This window comes from Canis aureus, chromosome 1 (genome assembly GCF_053574225.1).
Source record: "Canis aureus isolate CA01 chromosome 1, VMU_Caureus_v.1.0, whole genome shotgun sequence".
Lineage (NCBI taxonomy): Eukaryota > Metazoa > Chordata > Mammalia > Carnivora > Canidae > Canis > Canis aureus.
Genome location: NC_135611.1, coordinates 107,047,181 through 107,066,190, shown reverse-complemented (window position 1 = coordinate 107,066,190; position 19,010 = coordinate 107,047,181). Strand labels below are relative to the sequence as shown.

At 51.5% G+C, this 19,010-nt stretch overlaps 1 protein-coding gene across 7 annotated transcripts in view; it reads left to right on the top strand.

Moving 5' to 3' along the window:
* The window catches only part of MYH14 (myosin heavy chain 14), a 101,762-nt gene that overhangs the window by 17,147 nt on the left and 65,605 nt on the right, over nucleotides 1–19,010 (top strand). For 5 of the 7 annotated variants that reach the window (XM_077844355.1, XM_077844366.1, XM_077844357.1 and 2 more), the window contains exons 2-10: nucleotides 1,664–2,074; nucleotides 6,267–6,423; nucleotides 10,273–10,300; nucleotides 10,437–10,539; nucleotides 11,153–11,173; nucleotides 12,560–12,652; nucleotides 13,007–13,070; nucleotides 15,177–15,275; nucleotides 16,264–16,404. In XM_077844355.1, coding sequence (XP_077700481.1) covers nucleotides 1,664–2,074; nucleotides 6,267–6,423; nucleotides 10,273–10,300; nucleotides 10,437–10,539; nucleotides 11,153–11,173; nucleotides 12,560–12,652; nucleotides 13,007–13,070; nucleotides 15,177–15,275; nucleotides 16,264–16,404 — 1,117 coding nt within the window. The remainder of the gene's footprint in view (nucleotides 1–1,663; nucleotides 2,075–6,266; nucleotides 6,424–10,272; nucleotides 10,301–10,436; nucleotides 10,540–11,152; nucleotides 11,174–12,559; nucleotides 12,653–13,006; nucleotides 13,071–15,176; nucleotides 15,276–16,263; nucleotides 16,405–19,010) is intronic. The other 2 variants (XM_077844356.1, XM_077844371.1) reach the window with 1 other exon arrangement.

Sequence of the window (19,010 nt, the reverse complement as noted above, 5' to 3'; positions counted from 1 at the left end):
CGATGGGACCAATGTGGGGAGGCCTCAAGGGGAGGTGGGTGTTTGGAGGGACCTCTCCGGGCGTATATTGGAGGTGGGGGCCCTGGAGGGCAGAGGCAGAAACATTGGGGTAGAGGCGGCGAATATCCAGGCCTTCCTGTGCCTGGTGTGGTGGGGCAGTGAGGAGAACTCTGAGGTGCAGGGAGAGAATAGAGACAGACTCTTTGGCAACAGGGCACAATGAGGGACGGGGTTGTGTTCTTCCTGAAGGCACTCAGACTGCCCTGGAATCGCTGTGGTCTGTTCACTGCTGGTCTGTGGGCCCTTTGAGGGTGCGGAGGGGTCTAGCACATTCTCGCTCACCCAGTGTCTCCATTCCAGCACATTGGTCACACTGGGCTGTGGCCAGCTGAGACCCCAGCTGGTCACCCCCAGACCAGGAGCGCCTCAAGGCAAGGCCCCCTCTGAAGCATCTCTGGGTCCCCAGAATCACTCTAGGCAGAGGCTGGTATCTGAACAGCCCTGTGGAATGTTGGATGAATGCGGAAGTAAATGAATGGGGGCTGTTCTCCCCATCATAAAGAAAAGGAAGCTGGGTTGCAGGGAAGGAACAAACTGATAACTAAGGCATGAGATTGGAGTGTTTTGTTCTGCAGTTGTGGGGTAGACTGGAAATGGTCAAGGAACCTGAGTGACAGAAATTAGACTGACACCTTCCTAGGGCTCACATCTCAGAGCTTGACATCCTCATCATGGCCCAGTCTGGCCCTCTTGGTCTCCAATCTAACTTCACCTACCACCTCACGATGCCTTGGACATGGGGGCACATTCCTGCCTCAGGGCCTTTGCACTGGCTGCTCTCTCAGCCTGGAATGCTTTACCTCTCAACATTCCCATGGCTCACTCCCTTCATCTCCCTCAAGTCTTTATTCAAATACCACATCAGAGAAGCCTGCCCTGGCCACCCCAATTAAAATTGCAGCACCCCTCAATCCTAACATCCCCTGCCCCCTCCTTTATTTTTCTCCTTGGCATTTATCACGTTTAACATACTATATAATTTACTTATTTATCTTTTTATCTGGCTCCTGGGATGACAGCAGCGCTATCCAGTAGAAATATAACGCAAGCCAAATGTGTAATTTAAAATGCCACAGTAAAAGTGGAAAAAACTCAAAAGGAACAAATGTTGTTAATGTTAATGATATATTTTATTGAACCCAGCATATTCAAAATAACTATCATTGGCATGTATCAATCATCACATATAAAAAAATACTAATGAGTTTTTTGTTGTACGAAGTCTTTTGAAATCTGGTGTGGTGCTTAGAAGCCCATCTCAGTTTGGACTCTCCATTTCAAGTGCTCAGTAGCTGTGTGGGGCAGTGGTTCCCATGCTGGCAGCACTGGGCTGGCAGGTAAATGTGTTTGTAGGCAGGGGTTTTTTGCTGGCTTGTTCTTGGATGCATGGCCAGTGCCTTGCCTGGCTGGGCCAGGCTTATTAGAGAATTATTGAATGAATGAATGAATGAATGAATGAGTGAAATTAGTAAAGGAGATCCATGGGCCCATTTTGCAGATGTGTCAAAAGAGGTCTGGCGAAGAAAAGCTGTGGGGACTGATGAGGGGGATCTGGGCTGGGGACAGAGCCCCACCTGACCTGCACCCTTCTCTCCCCTTGCAGACCATGGCCGCAGCGACCTTGTCGGTGCCTGGGCGGAAGGTGGCCCCCAGGCCCAGCCCGGTGCCGGAGGCCGCCCAGCCCTACCTGTTCACGCCCAGTGGGCCAGGCATGGGGGGCGCGCCCGGGGGCGCAGGCACCTCGCCGCAGGTGGAGTGGACGGCGCGGCGCCTGGTGTGGGTGCCTTCGGAGCTACACGGGTTCGAGGCGGCGGCGCTGCGGCACGAGGGCGAGGAGGAGGCCGAAGTGGAGCTGGCCGAGAGCGGGCGGCGGCTGCGGCTGCCGCGGGACCAAATCCAGCGCATGAACCCGCCCAAGTTCAGCAAGGCCGAGGACATGGCGGAGCTCACCTGCCTCAACGAGGCCTCGGTGCTGCACAACCTCCGTGAGCGGTACTACTCAGGCCTCATCTATGTGAGTGGCGGTGCCCCGGAGGCCATGGCCAGGGGTGGGGAGCTGGGGGTCTGTGCCCACCTTGAGTGGCCTCAGACATTCTCTACTTTGTATCCCGGGTCATGGGACCGTTCCTACACTTAGTTGCCAAATTGTAGATTATTGGGTTGCCCGAACTGCCTTGGGCCCCATTGAGGGCTATCCCAGAATATTATACTGTAGATGCTGTGCACCTTATTATTTTCCCTAAAGTGTAAAAAAATCCCAGATTTCCAAATAGGACACATCCAGAGGGTTTTGAGAAAGAGATATGGGTCTGCCATAACAATTAATAACAACCACCGAGTGTGGAAAACTGCTCGCCAGGCTCTGTGCCAAATGCCTTCCATGTATTAGTTCACTTCCTCTCACTTTACACAGAGTAGAGCCTGTGATTAGCCTCGTTTAATCTAAAAGGAAACTGAGTCCCGGAGAGGTTTCGTAACAATAAACAGGGACATTTATTAAGCAGACACTAGGCACTTGTAAATATATTGTTTTTATACACTTTCTCAATTATAAAGCATTTTGTACCCATTTTACAGATTGGAAAAAACCCGGAGGCACAGAAAGGCCAAGTTCCTTGACTGAGTTTACCCAGTGGGTCATGGTGGACCTGGGTGATCTGGCTGTAGGTGCCATCCATCTGCTGTGGCATCTTTCAAGATAAAGACGGGATTGATGCTAGTGAGGTTGACTACAGTGATGTCGTGCCTATTGAGCATTTAGGATCTCTTGCATTATTTAATCTTTACAGCAAACAAGTAGAATAGGGAAGGCAGTGGTTCACAAGCCCGTCTTTGCGAGTTAGAATCACCTGGGGGATTTTTTTTTAACATATTAGCTCCCGGGCCCCACCCTACCCGTTAAAACAGATTTCTGGGGCTGTGACGTGGACAATGGTATTTTTAATAAGCTTCCAGGGTGGTTCTAATGGGCAGCCAGAGCGTTATTAGCGCAAACAGGATTAAAGGGATTGACAAAGAATGTCGACAATAATAACGAAAAATAATAATAATGGTAGTGAGCAAATATTTATTGAGCACTTACCGTGTGCCAAGTACTGTTCTAAGTGCTGAGTGTGGGTTATCAGCGCACCTCTGGGCTGGAGACTGTTGTTATCACCTGATGTTCAGGAATGTCAAGTGACTTGGGTCCTGGCTCACACAGATAGGAAGGAGTCAGGGTGGGATTTGAACCCAGACAGGTGGCCTCAGAGTGGTACTCGAAACAGCAAGCTTAGAGGGCTGGGGTCTCACCACCTCGAGCTGGCTCCCTCACCAAGAAAAATTTCTTGCTAACACCCTCAAAAGAAAAGTACTAGTTTTATATTTTATATTTGGAAAAAAAATGACAAAACTTTTATGGGAGTACTAAAAGAACATTGAAATCAATGATGAGATGTACCAATTTAAAAATAAATAAAGTGGCCCCAATAATTGCCACTCTGTTAAGGGTTGCAGATCACAAGCTCAGGATATTTTTGTGAAGTCTGACTGCCTTTTGGGAAGGAGGACACCAAGGCTGTGAGAACCAGTGGCTGGCTCGGGGCCCCTCAACTGGAGGAGGCGGTTGTGGGATTGGAATCGAGGGCTGTCTGACCCTGGATGCGATTGGCACGCTCCCCAGGCTGCACTGGCCCCTGCTGAGTTCTCGCTTGCTTTTTTTGCAAGCCCTGGGAAAGAGACCTCTGCCCAAGCCACTCCCCGGGATCTCACAAATGGAAGTGCGATGGAAGATTCCAGAAGACTAGATGGGAAGCTAATTGGGTCTTAATAATAATCTTTAGTACTTAGTGAGTGCCTGCTTTCTCTGTCGGGTGCTGTCCTGAATTTCCTGGTGTGATCTTGCTGACACCCCCCCCTCAATCCTAACCCTATTCCTCCACCTTGGGGTGGTGAAGCCATTGGCCCAGCAGTAGTTAACATCTCGTGTTAAGCACACACCATGTTCCAGGGCCCTTGCCTGCCCCATACGTGCAACATGACGGTTCCCAGCCACCCTATGTGGAAGTGCTGTTCCTGTCCATCACCATCTGATGAGAAAGCGAGATCCAGAAAGCTCGAGGGTGCTTGCTCGAGCCACCAGCCAGAAGATATTAGAGATGTGATCCGGCTCCACCCTGCTTGTGTGCTTTAGAAACATTTGTTGGACTGGCTGACTGGTGATGGGGGAAGGCAGCATTGCCCAGTGGAAAGTAGAAAGAAACCCAGTTTCTGCCGTCAATGTGCTATTTGGCCTGGTGTCTTGGTCCCTTTGCCTGGATGCTTTGGGCAGGAGGGGAACCCGTCTTGTTGAGCACACACTGTGCTCCCAGCCCTGGGAGGCACCAGAAGGTGCACTGTGGCAGCTCACTCAGAATCTTTCTAGGTGGTCAGGGTCAAAAGCCCATTTTCCGGGGCCGGGGACTGAGGCTCAGTGAGGGCAGATCCCTGGTGCGAGTCACACACCAACTGGAAACCCAGGCTCATGTGGCTTTGAAGCCTGAGCGAGCTTTTAGTGCCCAGTTGGGATGGGTAAAAGGAGAGTCTCAGGTCCCATACTTGGAGTACCTTTTAAGGGCCCCGCCTTGGGCTGGCTGGTTTTTATTCATTATCTCCCTTAATCCCCACAGCCTCTGTAATGAGGTGGGGAGGAAACCGAGACTGTGGAGAGAGTCGCTGGGCTGGGCAGCTGCTCCAGACCCTTCCAACTGGGTGTCCCCAGCTATGCCCCCTCCACTCAGGTGTCCCCAACCCTCTCTGCGTGCACCAGCCTCTGCCCTTTGCACCCTGGCCTTGGCAGCCAGCTCAGGTTGCCATTGGGCGGTGGGGGGGAGGGGGTGTCGTCCTGGCAACAAGGGGGCTGAGGTGGGAGGGTGGCTTGGGGAGTGGGTTCCCCCGCCAGCCAGGAGTGGGGGCCGGGGCGCCAGCAGCCATGAGATACCCTCCCAGGGAATGTGGTCCGGCTGCCCCGCCCTCTGCCAGCCAGGAGCTCCTGGGAGCAGCTCTTCGAGGCAGGGAGGGCAGACACCCAGCAAACCGGTTGTTCTGCTCCTGGCCCGGCCACCCACCCTCCCACCGTTAAAAGGTTGGCACCTGGGAGCTGGGCAGCCTGTGGTGGCCACACCCTGCTCTGCTTGAGAAGCGCCAGCTGTCTGGGGAGCTTAAAGCAGTCCTGCTACTAACCCACCAAGTAGCTGGCTAGCTGGCTGCATAGCCCAGTGGTTTAATAGTTAACTAGTGAAGCCAGTAAGCCTCTAACTCCTTGGCTAGTTTCACTAGCCAGTTCCAGCTAGCTGAGCCGGTTAGCTCTCTGGGTTGGCTTAGCTGGGTGGGCAACTAGCTCTCTAGCGATCCTCCTGTCTCTGTGGCTTGAGTGCCTCCCGTCTACCTGATGCTCCGTGTGAGCTGGAAGGGCTCTTCACCTGTGCCAGGGTCCTGAGCCCGGGCCCATCAGGTGTGAGGGTGAATTCAGGGAGTCTGTAAATTTGGATGCAAGAAAAATGGCATCTTTATTTTCACACAGTTTGATCCTGAAATGTAGCATTTTCTCCAGTAGGAGTGTAAGCAGGGCCTGTGACTCTTTTTCCGTAGAAACTACAGATTTGTTCCTGTCATATTTCAGCAGCAGATACTGTGATATCTTCTGAAGATATCTTCTGTACATTCAAGCAAATACATACAAATATTCCTCTTCCGCCTCATTCAGTGCAAACAGTCCTCACCTTGTTTTCTGTATTCAATAATGCTTTGGAAAGAATTCCAGATCCGTACACTGCAAGTATCATAGGAATCCATTGTAAGAACATGCCTGCAGGTCATTTCCAGACTTCTGCCATTATAAAGAGTGCTGCAGCAGATGAGCTTGCACAGGGTCATTTTATGTGTATGCGTGTTCAGGTTGTAATGGGCTGTGACCCAAGTCTGGCTTGCTGCAAAGGCCGCGTTCTCTATCAGGGTGAATTCTTATCCTTATAGCACATTTGTGCAATTTCAATAGATTCTCTTTTACCATCAGCCTGAAAGTCTTTGTAACAAATGGTCAAGTCTACGTTGTCATGATATGAATGGCAGCCACTTTGATGGATGTTGTTGTGCAATGCACAACCTGCCCAGCTGTACACAGCAGTCCCATGCTACCCTCTGGGCCTCAGACAGCCAGCTGAGGCCCTCTTTTTTCTTGCCCACTGCAGACGTACTCTGGCCTTTTCTGTGTGGTCATCAATCCGTACAAGCAGCTTCCCATCTATACAGAGGCCATTGTGGAGATGTACCGGGGCAAGAAGCGCCATGAAGTGCCACCCCACGTGTATGCGGTGACCGAGGGGGCCTACCGAAGCATGCTCCAGGGTGAGTGTGGCGCTGGGACTGCTGGATATGTCTCTTTGGGGTGGGGAGGGGCAGCCTGGAGGGTCATGATAAGATGACGATAAAGGATTTCAGACTCTTTGAGTCTTCTTCATGGGGCAGGAGGAAGCACAAATATAGGGCTGAGTGGACAAGCTCTGGGTCCTACCAGTCAGGCCCCATTTTGCCTTTGTGTTCACCTCTTCTCTCAACAGTATCATTTGGGAGCCATTGTTTCTACAAAATTTTCTTTTGAGACAGTAATTCCTCGTGTTCATTCATTCAACATTTATGTTGTTGACATGATCCGCATTGTCATGGAATTAATCAGTCCCTTAGATGATGGGCAATGTGGGGTCACTGTGTATAGCTAGGCGGGTTGCACAAGAATGTCCAGACAAAATTACATAATTCACATCTACTACATATGATCTAATTGCTATAAATTATTAGATATATATTTTAATATTTTGTTTATATTAAAATGCATATTAAATATTTAAAAATGCATGTCTTACCATCATATGATATATAATAGTATGCAGCAACATATTTATATGGTATGTATTGCACTTCTATCACAGATCATATGCTATAGCTCTATTGTAGGTTCTTTTTTAAAAAATGTTATTTAGGGATCCCTGGGTGGCGCAGCGGTTTAGCGCCTGCCTTTGGCCCAGGGCGCGATCCTGGAGACCTGGGATCGAATCCCACATTGGGCTCTCGGTGCATGGAGCCTGCTTCTCCCTCTGCCTAGGTCTCTGCCTCTCTCTCTCTGTGACTATCATAAATAAATAAAAATTTTAAAAAATGTTATTTTTTAAAAGCAGGCTCCCTGCAGGGAGCTCATGTGGGACTAGATCCCAGGACCCTGGGATCACGGCCTGAGCCAAAGGCAGATGCTCAACCACTGAACTGCCCAGGCACCCCTATTGTGGGTTCTAATGATGCATTTATATTGCATAATGCAGCGGTTCTCAGAGGGTGGTGAGCATCAGCATCCCTGGGAACTTGTCAGAAATGTGAACCTGGGCCCCACTCCAGACCTGCTAAGTCAGAGAAACCCTGGGGGTTTTACAAGCTCCCCGGGCTCCCTCTGGAGATCCTAATGCTGGCCCCAGGTTCGAGAACCACTGGTATAATATCCAATATATCATACACCTGCATTGTGTAGTAGAACACATTTATAGGCAACATTTTTATATTCACATTATGAATTTATATTTGATCATTGGTCACACTTATTTCCTTCGGTTACATAATCTAATTTGTTATATACTTATTTCTGCAATAATTTTTAGCCATTATTATATATTAGTTACTATACCTTAAGAATAAATAATGTACGATAAAGCTGAGATGAGTGGCTACTCTGTGCCAAGCACTTTTCATGAATTGACGTGTTTAATCTCAGAATGAGTGACCTCGTAAAGTAGATGTGCTCATTATCCCTGGTTTCCAGATGGGGAAACTGAGGCACAGAGTAGTGCAGACATTGTCTACAGTCATACTGGTGGGTGGGTGGCTGAGATGGGACTTGAACCCAGAGCCCCCAACCTCCGCCTCCCTGTATTTAGGTCACATTGTGTGTTACATCCTCACCCTGGGCTGGGTGTTGTGGGTTTTGCTGTTGTGACTCACCTGCTCCACCCCAGCTCAGCTTCTTGCTTGCTGTGTGATGCTGGCACAGCAGCTGTCCCTCTCTGAGTCTGTTTTCTCAAGTGTAAAATGGAGATGATGAACCTCAGCTAAACAGAATGTGATTCATTCAACCAGCTACAATTTGAATCCATACTATGTGCCACTTGATGCTGGATGTGAGAGATTCCAAGATGCAAGAGGGCTTCACCCCAGGGCTCAGCCTTTAACACCAAACAGGCCACAAAACAGCATTATAGTATATAAAAACTTTTTTGGACATTCTCTGAGTTCTGACTACAGCCCTATAAGGCTGTTTGAGCTCTGTTTTTGAGATGGAGAAACTGAGGCACAGAATATCTCAGAGACAGGCCCAAGGTCACACAGCAAGACAGAGGGGGTGCTGGGCCTTGAACCCACGTCCATATGGCTCCCAAACCATCTGGCTCTCCCTTGGGCTTAAAACCACCTGGAGGCCTCCTGCCCCATTTAAAAACTGTCCAGATTTTTTATTTTTTATTTTTATTTTTTTTTCTGTCCAGATTTTTTTAAAAAGATTTATTTATTTGAGGTGGGGGAGGGGCAGGGCAGAGGGGGAGAGAGAGAGAGAGAAAGAGAAAGAGAGAGACAGAGAGAAACTCTCACACAGACTCCCTGGTGAGCATGGAGCCTGACATGGGGCTCAATCTCACAACCTCAAGATCATGACCTGAACCAAAATCTAGTTGCACACTTAACCAACTGAGCCACCTAGGTGTCCCCAAAACTATCCAGATCTTTTAATCATGGCCTCCAAACCCATCTGCACAATGTCTAGCTCTGCCCTGTCCCCCAGCCTCTCTGGCGTCCTTTCTGTTTCTCTGACATCTCCAACTTGGTCTCGCCACAGGGCCTTTGCACTGGCTGTATCCTCTGCCTGGAATGCTACTTCCTCATCTTTTAGGGCTGAGCTGAAACACCTCTTCTGGGAAGCCTTCCTGGCCCTCCACCCCTCAGTCTTCTTACTATGTTAACCAGGGCTTCTTAATTCTGGCTTTTTTTTTTTTTTAAAGATTTTATTTATTTATTTATGAGAGATATGCAGAGAGAGAGAGGGAGGGAAAGAGAGGCAGAGACACAGGCAGAGGGAGAAGCAGGCTCCATGAAGGGAGCCCGATGTGGGACTTGATCCCAGGACTCCAGGATCATGCCCTGGGCCAAAGGCAGCACTAACCGATGAGCCACCCGGGCTGCCCTTAATCCTGGCTTTATTGGCATTTGGGGCTGGATGATTCTTTATATAGGGGCATCTCATATGTTGTAAGATGTTTGGCAGCCTCCCTGAGCTCTACTCAGTAGACCCTTGTAAGGATCTCCCGGTTGCAACAACCAGAATGTCTGCAGACACTACCTACTGTCAAATCATCTGTGGTTTTACGTATGTGCTTTGTATCCCCCTGACTTGAGCAGAAGCTCCATGAGGACAGGGACTTGGCCAGTTCCCACTGTTGTAGGTGCCTGGCACTTAGGAGGCTGTCAGTCACGTCAGATGCAGGGCGAGTGCTTGGGGAGACGGTGGGAACCATGCTGTGCCCTCTGCTGGGCAGAGATCCCCCCCGGACCACCAACCACTGTCACTATGTTGTTGTGGCCTGTTTTCCATCAGAGGCTGAGCCTTTGGGTCCAGGACATTGCTCTTTTGTCTTTGCATCTCACGTACCCAGCATGAGGTGGCACACAGTAGGGGCTCGGATTGAAGTTTGTTGAATGCATTACATTCTGTTGAGTTGGAGTTTATCAGCTCCATTTTACAGGTGAGGAAACAAGGCCAAGAGAGGGAGAGCTACTTTGCCAGCATCACACAGCTGAGTTGGGGTGGGGTGTTAGAATCCAGGAGTGTCACACATCAAAACGCTTTTGTGAGGAGGGGTGCCTTTTATGGCTCAGTTGATAAAGTGTCTGCCTTTGGCGCAGGTCATGATCTCAGGATCCTGGGAGGGAGCCCTACGTCGGGCTCCCTGCTCAGTGGGGAGTCTGCTTCTCCCTCTGCTCATTCCCCTGCCCCCTGCCCTGCTTGTACATGCTCTCTCTCTCTCTCAAATAAATAAAATCTTAAACAAACCTTTTGGGGGGCAAAAGACTTTTCCTTACCCCTTTGAATAGGGTGTGGTATAAGAGGTCAAGGTCCCACTAGAGAGACCCTCCAGCTGACATGTCCACTTCTGTCCCTTACAGATCGTGAAGATCAGTCCATTCTCTGCACGTGAGTAATCCTGAAGGGCTTCCTGGAGGAGGCGGGGCCCTGGCTGGGTGCGGCTCAGCTCAGAATGGGCAGGTCTGACCTGGCATCCCTGTCAACCCTTTCTGCTTCCTCCTTGTACCCCACCCCCACCCCACAGCGGGGAATCTGGGGCTGGGAAGACAGAAAACACCAAGAAGGTCATCCAGTATCTTGCCCACGTGGCATCATCACCAAAGGGCAGGAAGGAGCCAGGTGTACCGGTAAGTGACCTGCCTCAAGACACTCTCTGGGCCCTGCCACCAGCAATACCCCCTCCTCTGTCTGAGGTCCTGCTTGTCCCCATAACCCCCTGCCTCCCTTAGGAGGCCCGTGACTATGACCCATCTCTTGGCTACCTCTGCTGCCTGTGCACCTAGTGTGTCTGATACAGGGCTAGGAGTGGAGGCAGGATGGAAATGGAAATTTCAAGGGCCTGATCTTGGCTTCATCAGACCTTAGGACAGTACCTGGCACCCAGTAGGTGCTTATGGTCCTGAGCACCTACTATGTGCTGGGCCTGATTTAGTGCGCACTTACATAATGCCCATCTCTGCTTCCATTGACTGAACACCCCATGAGCGGGTGGTGTTTTCCTGTGGTTGAGATGAGAAACTGAAGGCATGACTGGGCAGGAGTCTGTTGTTGGAGGAGTCTGCTAGAGAGGATTCAGACCCGGGCCACCCTACTCCACCTGCCCGATTCCTCCTGCACCCCATGTCTCCCCTGCTGCCCGCCACTCACGACCACCGGTTCACCTGTGGGTCTGTCCGTGTTGCATGTGCCGTGTCCTGGTCTGTGTCCCGGTCCGTGTCTCGCGTCCTGTGACTTCCTCAGGCTGCCAGCATCGTGTCTTATGTGAGTAGCAGGGGACCACCTCAAATCATGCCACCCCTCATGCCCCCTGGGTCAGCCCCATCCATGGGCTTCCTGTCAGATAGGCCCCAGGGCACTGATGGCCATCAGGGAGCCATACTGCCACTTGTAGTGGTCCTACTGTGTGCGTGTTGGGCCCCATGCTGTCATCTAATGCAGCCCTAGCGTGTGTGCACAGGGCTTCCTGGTGTTTACGGCAGCCCTGTGCATGCACACATTCACAGCCCGTGTTGCCATGAAGGGCTGTCCAACTGTGTGCATGTAGCTTGGCCACAGATGCCGACATGAAATTACCCGGGGTCATTTATTGCTGATCTGCTAAATGTGTGTAGATCAGGCCGACGGGTGCAAAGATTCCCACAGCCCAGAGCCTCACACTGCCATTATCACAGCTGCCTGGGTACACCCAGGTCAGGCTAGTATCTGAGGACTCACAGGAATTTATGGAAAGAGTTGATGCCCTCGAGAACCTACCTGGGGGCAGGAGGGGATTGCTGTCTCCTGAACACCCATGGTCCTCCTCGCTCTGCCACTAAGGTGGCCACAGGGAAGTTCAGAGTCAGAGCCCTCCCATGGAGCAGCCTGGCTGGGGAAGGAAACTGCCATCTCATGAATGCCTACTCTGTGCTGGACAGTTGGAAGGACATTCATACTGATGGTATAGATTTTTTTTTTAAGATTTTATTTATTTTTTCATGAGAAACACAGAGAGAGAGGCAGAGACATAGGCAGAGGGAGAAGCAGGCTCCATGCAGGGAGCCCGATATGGGACTCAATGCCATGACCCCAGGATCACAACCTGACCCAAAGGCAGACGCTTAACCGCTGAGCCACCCAGGTGCCCCTAGATTTTTTTTTCTTAATGAATCCTGCAAGCGATACACGAGTGCTTTTCTCTTATAACAACAGAAAAAGATAAAATGAAATTCCCCCTTTGTCTTCTCCATTGCACTCTTGGCAGTTTGGTGTGTGTCCTTGTAGACCTTCCACTCAATGCTTCTAGATGTGTGTCTATACCTGGAGAAGTAGGAGTCTTGTTTTTGTGGTGTTTTTTTTTTTTCCCTCAATTTATTTTTCATTAATGGAATCACACTGGAGGTATCGCTCTGCAACAGGTTTTTGCTGTTTTGCTGTTTCTACTCCACGATGTATCCCGGAGACAATGTATCCCGGAGACATTTCCTGTTCCGTTAACAGTAAACTAAAGGGCAAAAGCCGGATGCGGGGAAGCAGCCCCCATGCAGACACACAGAGGCCTCTCACACTCAGACCCCAGACAGTTGTAACACAGACCAACAGACCACCCCCCCAGCCCCCTGCCGACCCCAGCCCCTGTTTTCACTAATGGGTCCTCTCCCCGCCCCACAGGGTGAGCTGGAGCGGCAGCTGCTTCAGGCCAACCCCATCCTAGAGGCCTTTGGCAACGCCAAGACTGTGAAGAATGACAACTCTTCCCGATTTGTGAGTGCTGGGGGAGGGCAGAGCCTGGCCCTGGGAGCTCTGGAGGTGGTTAAGGGGAAGCAGGAAGGGTGGGCTGACTGAGGGAGGAGGGGCTGGGGGTTCAGACTTCAGGGTCTGAGGGAGGAGGGGGCTGAGGGCCTGGGTCCCGTGGAAAGCAGTCAAAGGGGCCCAGACCTTGGATTCCCCAGGGAGCCCCTGGCTGGGACCTCACAATTAGGGTGGGGTTCAGGTGGAGGGAGAAAGAAAGTGAGATGCAGCCCTAGCTCTAGGAGAGGTGAGTGTGGGTTAGGGATGCCCTTCAGGTCCACGGTGGGGAAGAGGCCCCTCAGCTAACCCCAACCCCTTCCTTCCCAGGGCAAATTTATTCGCATCAACTTCGACGTGGCTGGGTACATTGTGGGTGCCAACATCGAGACCTGTATCCTCACATAGCCCACAAGACACCTGGTGGCCGAGGAGGGTGGGCCTTGGGATCTCATTGCTTACAGGAAACAGGTGTCCACACACACGGGAAGCCTGGCTCCCTGATGTTCGGAAACTGTACCTCAGTTTCCCACTCTTGAATGGAGAGGAACCTGGGGAAGGCAGAGATGCATTATCTCCCGGTGCAGGAAGGAGGGTAGGACTGCAGTTGCCCTGCTGTGGGGTGGTAGGGCAGCTGTGGCTTATCACAGAGAGAGGACATAGAGCACAGGCCGCAGGGGGTAAGGCATGCAGGGCCAAGTGGGGGAGAGACCAGGGCCAGCTTCCAGAGTCCCCTCCCCGTGGAGTCACACAGGATGGGCAACATGTGAGGTGTTGTCCACCAAGGACGCTCCTTAGAGACCCTGTCAGCACCCCCAGGTTTTCAGTAGGGGCCGGTCACGTCAGCTTCCCTGGCCTGGCATGTGCCAACATTCCAGACTCCCTGGAGGAAAGCAGGTGTTCAGCAGAAACCACGTTGTTTGCACAAACCGCTTAGGCACAAGGAGCCCCCTCCTGTCATTCGGGGAGTGCTGGGAACTCTCCCGAAATCCAGCTTCCCAGATCCCAGCTCTGGGCAGTCGTGGGAGCAGATCATTTCAGACCTGTTGTGTCAATCCTGCTCTGCATAGGCTACACGCAAGCTCACTGGGAATTTTTAATTGTTTTTTTTATTTTAAAAAATATTTTATGGGGCAGCCCGGGTGGCTCAGCGGTTTAGTGCTGCCTTCAGCCCAGGGCCTGATCCTGGAGACCCAGGATCCAGTCCCACATCGGGCTCCCTGCATGGAGCCTGCTTCTCCCTCTGCCTGTGTCTCTGCCTCTGTGTGTGTGTGTGTGTGTGTGTGTGTGTGTGTGTGTGTGTCTCTATGAATAAATAAAATCTTTAAAAAAATTTTAAGTATTTATTCATGAGAGACACACAGAGAGAGGCAGAGACGTAGACAGAGGGAGAAGCAGGCTCCCTGCAGGGAGCCCGATATGGGACTCGATCCCAGGACCCCAAGATCATGCTCTGAGCCAAAGGCAGATGCTCAACCACTGAGCCACCCAGGCACCCCTAGCCTCTTTTTTATATTCACATTTGTCTCCACTGGCTACTTCCAAAAGTGAACTTTCTTCATCCACACTCCCCTCTAGTTGTGGCTCCCCGCATGGGGTACAGGGCTCTCAGGCATGGCCCTCTGTGCCTGGGGCCACTGAGCAGCCTGTGGGGTATTGCTCACGGGGCAGGTGCCACCCCCAGGCCAGTCGGATGAGTCTCGGGCTCAGCCTGACCCCTCAGCCCTGGTGTCAGCCTGGGCAACATTTCTTGAGGGTTTATGCTGCACCTAAGGCTGTCCTGAGAGCTCTCACTCTGTGATCCCAGCCCCTCTTCCCTGTACCCCTCATCATCCCATTTAACAGAAGTAGAAACCAAGACTCAGGGTGTGTGCTTCCCCCACGCCCCGTCCCTGGTGGGATCCCCTCCCCAAGTCCTCCCCATCTTACCTGAGCAGGTTAGTGAACCAGGGCTCTTGGTCAGTGATTTGCAGCAGACCCTGGGCAAGGCTCCCCGGGGTAGGTCCTGTGTTACAACTGTCATGCTGAATCGGTGCTGTGTGGTCTGTGAGTGTGGGACATGGAAGGGCAAACAAGTCATCAGGTGTTTTATTTTAAGGTGGCTTTCCGATTTCTAGACCATAGCTGTGCCATGTGACTTTCCTAGAAGGGAAGAGCCCATAGCCCCACTATCCATCCAGGGAAACTGAGGCCAGCAGGGTAGCTATGGCCAGAGATACTCTTCGCTATGGTTAACTACAAGCCATACACTGCTCTTGGATGTTTGACACATAATAATGCATTTACCCTCACAGCAACTCATTCATGGGTGTTACATGGAGCCTCTTGCACATATAAGGAAACTGAGGCACGTGTGTGCTTAAGTGACAGGCCCAAGGCCTGGGCTGTGAACAACTCCACGGCTTCACAGGATAGCAGGGGGTGCAGCGTGGGTCAAGGGGGCTGGGTGGGCTCCCCTCGCCACTCCGCCCCTGTGGGACCTTGACTCCCAGCCGCCCAGACCTGTTGGAGAAGTCCAGGGCCATCCGCCAGGCCAAAGATGAGTGCAGCTTCCACATCTTCTATCAGCTGCTGGGAGGTGCTGGAGAGCATCTCAAAGGTCAGTGCTGTGGCTCCCAGGGGGACTGGGAGGGGGCCCGGGATGTGCCCCAGGAGGAAGAACTGAGCTCCTGAGAGGAACTGAGTAGGATTTGTTGAGCACCTGCTATGTAGGTCAGACTCCTGCTGAGCAGTGGATTTGGGTACCGCCCTTCCCCAGGAAGCCCTCTGTCCCCAGTTTCTGCTATGTCGTGACTCTGCCATCAGTGGTTTTGACTGAGTAGAGAATCCTGCCACCCCTGGCCCACGCTGCTGGCTGACCCCTCCTGCTCTCTGATCCCACCTTCCCCCCATGTGGCTCCTGCTCACATTCCTTCTCTTCCGAAACTCCAAGGCTTCTGCTTATTCCAGCTTGTGTTACGCCCATGACTCCAGCTCTGCTGCAGGTCCTGCTGCCTCATGGTCCTGGGGGTCTTGGTAGTCCTGGTGGTCCTGGTTTTTGTGGCTTTCGGCACCTGGTGCTTCACCTGGTGCCTCACCTTGTCCCTTTACCCTTGCTCCTGCCTGAGCTTCCTCCTGGCTTCTCATTGCTCCTCCTGGCCTCTGGCTGAAGAAAATCCAGGGCTCTTCTTTACAAGGGTGCCTGCTGTCCCAAGGCTCCTTCCCCCAGAGCTTTGGCTGCCTCCTGGCCCCTCCTTACCCAGACCCCAGGACTCACACATCCTCTGCTGCCAAGCCCTGCTGTCCCACAGCTTTTGCTAACTCAGGCACCTATAGCCTCATTGCTCCTGCCTGCTCTGGACTGTTCTAGGACTTGACAATCTCAATGGAATGAGGGAAGATGAAAGGGTCCAATGTGGGCTAAGCACCCCCTCCAGGCCTGGCCCTTCCCATCAAATTATGAGGAAAGGATCCTCACTCATATGACAGAGGAAGAGACCAAGGTCCCCAGTGGAGGAAGAGAACACTGCCCCAGGGTGGCCATCGGGACTTGAGTTGGACTCCACAGCTCACCCTTGACCTTGGCCTCCACTCATTACCCCCTGCAGCTGAACTCCTCTTGGAGCCATGCTCCAACTACCGCTTCCTGACCAACGGGCCGTCATCCTCTCCTGGCCAGGAGCGGGAGCTCTTCCACGAGACGCTGGAGTCACTGAAGGTCCTGGGATTCACCCCGGAGGAAATCACCTGTGAGTGAGCCCTGAGCAGCCCCTCCATGAAGGGTGGAGCTGGGGTGGCGTATGGGCAGGTGGTGAACCTGGACACACGGTCCTCAATTGGGAAAAAGAAACAGGCCAGAGGAGGGAATCGGGAAGGGGACATCAAGATGATGACCTTTGAGCCAAGGCTTGAGGAGCTGAGATGGTGAACATTGGTGCTAGCATGGTGTTACCCCACAAAAATAAAACAGTGGGTTATTTTACCAGCCAAATGGATTTATCCAGGAAAGCAGAGAATTGTAAATTGGGACAAGTAAGCTGCGGCAAAACCATAGACAAATCTAGCAAGGGACAGGAATTTTATCTTATGGAGAAGAAAAGGAAATCGGAAGAGGTTGTTCTGAACGAAAGCCCTCTGGAGAAAAGCAAGAGTTCAGGGTGTTGACGGTTTCTCTGGCGGCCAATTTCTTGTAGGCGATGCTGTGTACATCTTTCCCTGTTGGGGCCTGTCACTGAGGATTCTTTCCTGTTGAGGATTATTATGTTGAGGTGTTTACTTGATGTTGAGGCATGTGGCTCCTCCTTCCAGCTTCCCCTCCTAGCCTCCTGAGTCTGCCTTAGTGAGGTTTCCCTTACTAATTTTCAGAGAGAGAGAGAAGAGCGTTCTAGGCAAGGAGGGATCAGTCTATGCAAAGGTCCTGGGGCAGAAAAGGCATGGCGTATTGGAGGAATTGAAACTTCTATTTTTTTTTTTAAGATTTTATTTATTCACAAGAGACACACACACAGAGGCAAAGACATAGGCAGAGGGAGAAACAGGCTCCCTGCAGGGAGCCTGATGTGGGACTCGATCCCAGGACCCCGGGATCACAACCTGAGCCAAAGGTAGACACTCAAACACTGAGCCACCCTGGTGTCCTACTAGAGCATATGTTTTGACAGTCGTTCTGTTGAAGTACTGTATTTGTTTGCTTGAGCCGCTGTGACAAAGCACTGCAAACTGAGCACCTTGAACAACAGAAATGGATTGTCTCCCTGTTCTGGAGGCCAGAATTCTGAGCTCAGAGTGTTGGTAGGGTTGCTCCATCTTGGGAGAATCTGTTTTTTCCCTGTCCTGCTCTCCCAGATTCTAGTGGTTTGCTCGCAATCTTTGGCGTTCCCTAGCATGTAGAAGCATCACCCAAGCTCTGCCTTTATTTTCATGTGGCTTTTCCCTGTCTGTGCATCTGTGCATTCAAAAGCCATTCGTCGTGTTGGATTAGGGGCACCCCACTCCACTGTGCTCTCATCTTGACTTAAATAATTAAATCTGCAATGACCCAATACCCAAATAAGGTCACATTCTGGAGAAGTCTTGGGGACTTAGGACTTCAACCTACCTCTTTTTGGTGGAGAGGGTACAATTCAACCCATAACACATACATAGAGGTGGACCGCAGACTTTTTTGCAAGTCCCCGACTGTTGATTATTTGGACCAACCCTGAGTCCTGCCGAGGCAGACTCTGAGGTCTGGGGCTGAGTGGTAGACCCGGGTCTCTTACTCCCTGGGTCTCTAGCACCACGAGAGGCCCCGGGAACTCTTGTGGGCTCCAGGGCCAGCTGGGAGGGCTGGAAACCGAGCGCCAGCTTGGCTGTCTCCCCAGGCTGCAAACAGGCCGGCCTTCTTGGGAGTATTGACACAGGGTCCCAGGCCTCCCCTGCTGGATTTCCCAACCATGGTTGCGAAACTTCCTCCGCCTGGGAGTCTCTGTTCTCCTCCCTGGGGCAGCTGGCAAGAAAATCCAGATGGTAGCCATGGTGGGGGCCTGGCCTCCCGACAGAGATCACCTCAAGTAACCCTCCCCGCGGCCGCCCTGCTGTGTGGTGGATACATGGGGCAGCTCCAATTTTTGCAATTCTGAAACAAAACTTTCGAGGTGACATGCATGTCGTGACATAATCCGAAGGTGCCAAAGGTCATAGTGTACAAACCAGGTCCCATGCAGCGCCCTGAACCTGACTTTCCCGCTCTTTGGCTTCCCTCACCTCCTCCCAGGAATATTTTAGACATCTAAGAAAGGACACACACTTTTTTTTTTTTTAAATAAAACCAGGCATTCCATAGCCCCAGGGCTGGTATTCAGCTGTACTGGTGATTTTAAAAGAATGGTAAATATTTCTCTACTGAATTTGAAAGTTTCCTCAAAGGGGCATCTGGGTGGCTCAGTCAAGGAAGTGTCAGACTCTTTATCTCTGCTTGGGTCTTGATCTCAGGGTCATGAGTTCAAGCCCTATGTTGGGCTCTACCCTGGGCATGGAGCTTACTTTAAAAGTTGTCTCTCCCCTCTACCCCACTCCCTGCCCCAGGCAGCTGTTGCTCCAAGTGGGCCTTATCTCCCTGACCTCCCTCCCAGGACCATCCCAGATACAGCAAGGAACAGTTTAAAAAACGCTTGACACATGCTCAGGTGCTCAGGTTAAGGACTCAGCTCATCACCCCTGTGCTAGTGCACTTCATACCCACTTTTCCCAGCAGACAGTATATTTTAGCAGTAATTCTGGTCTTGTAAGTATAGGTAAACTTCAATGTGTGTGTGTCTGCGTAAGGTTTCATTGTTTAAATGGCCTATGATTTTTTTTTTAAGATTTTATTTAT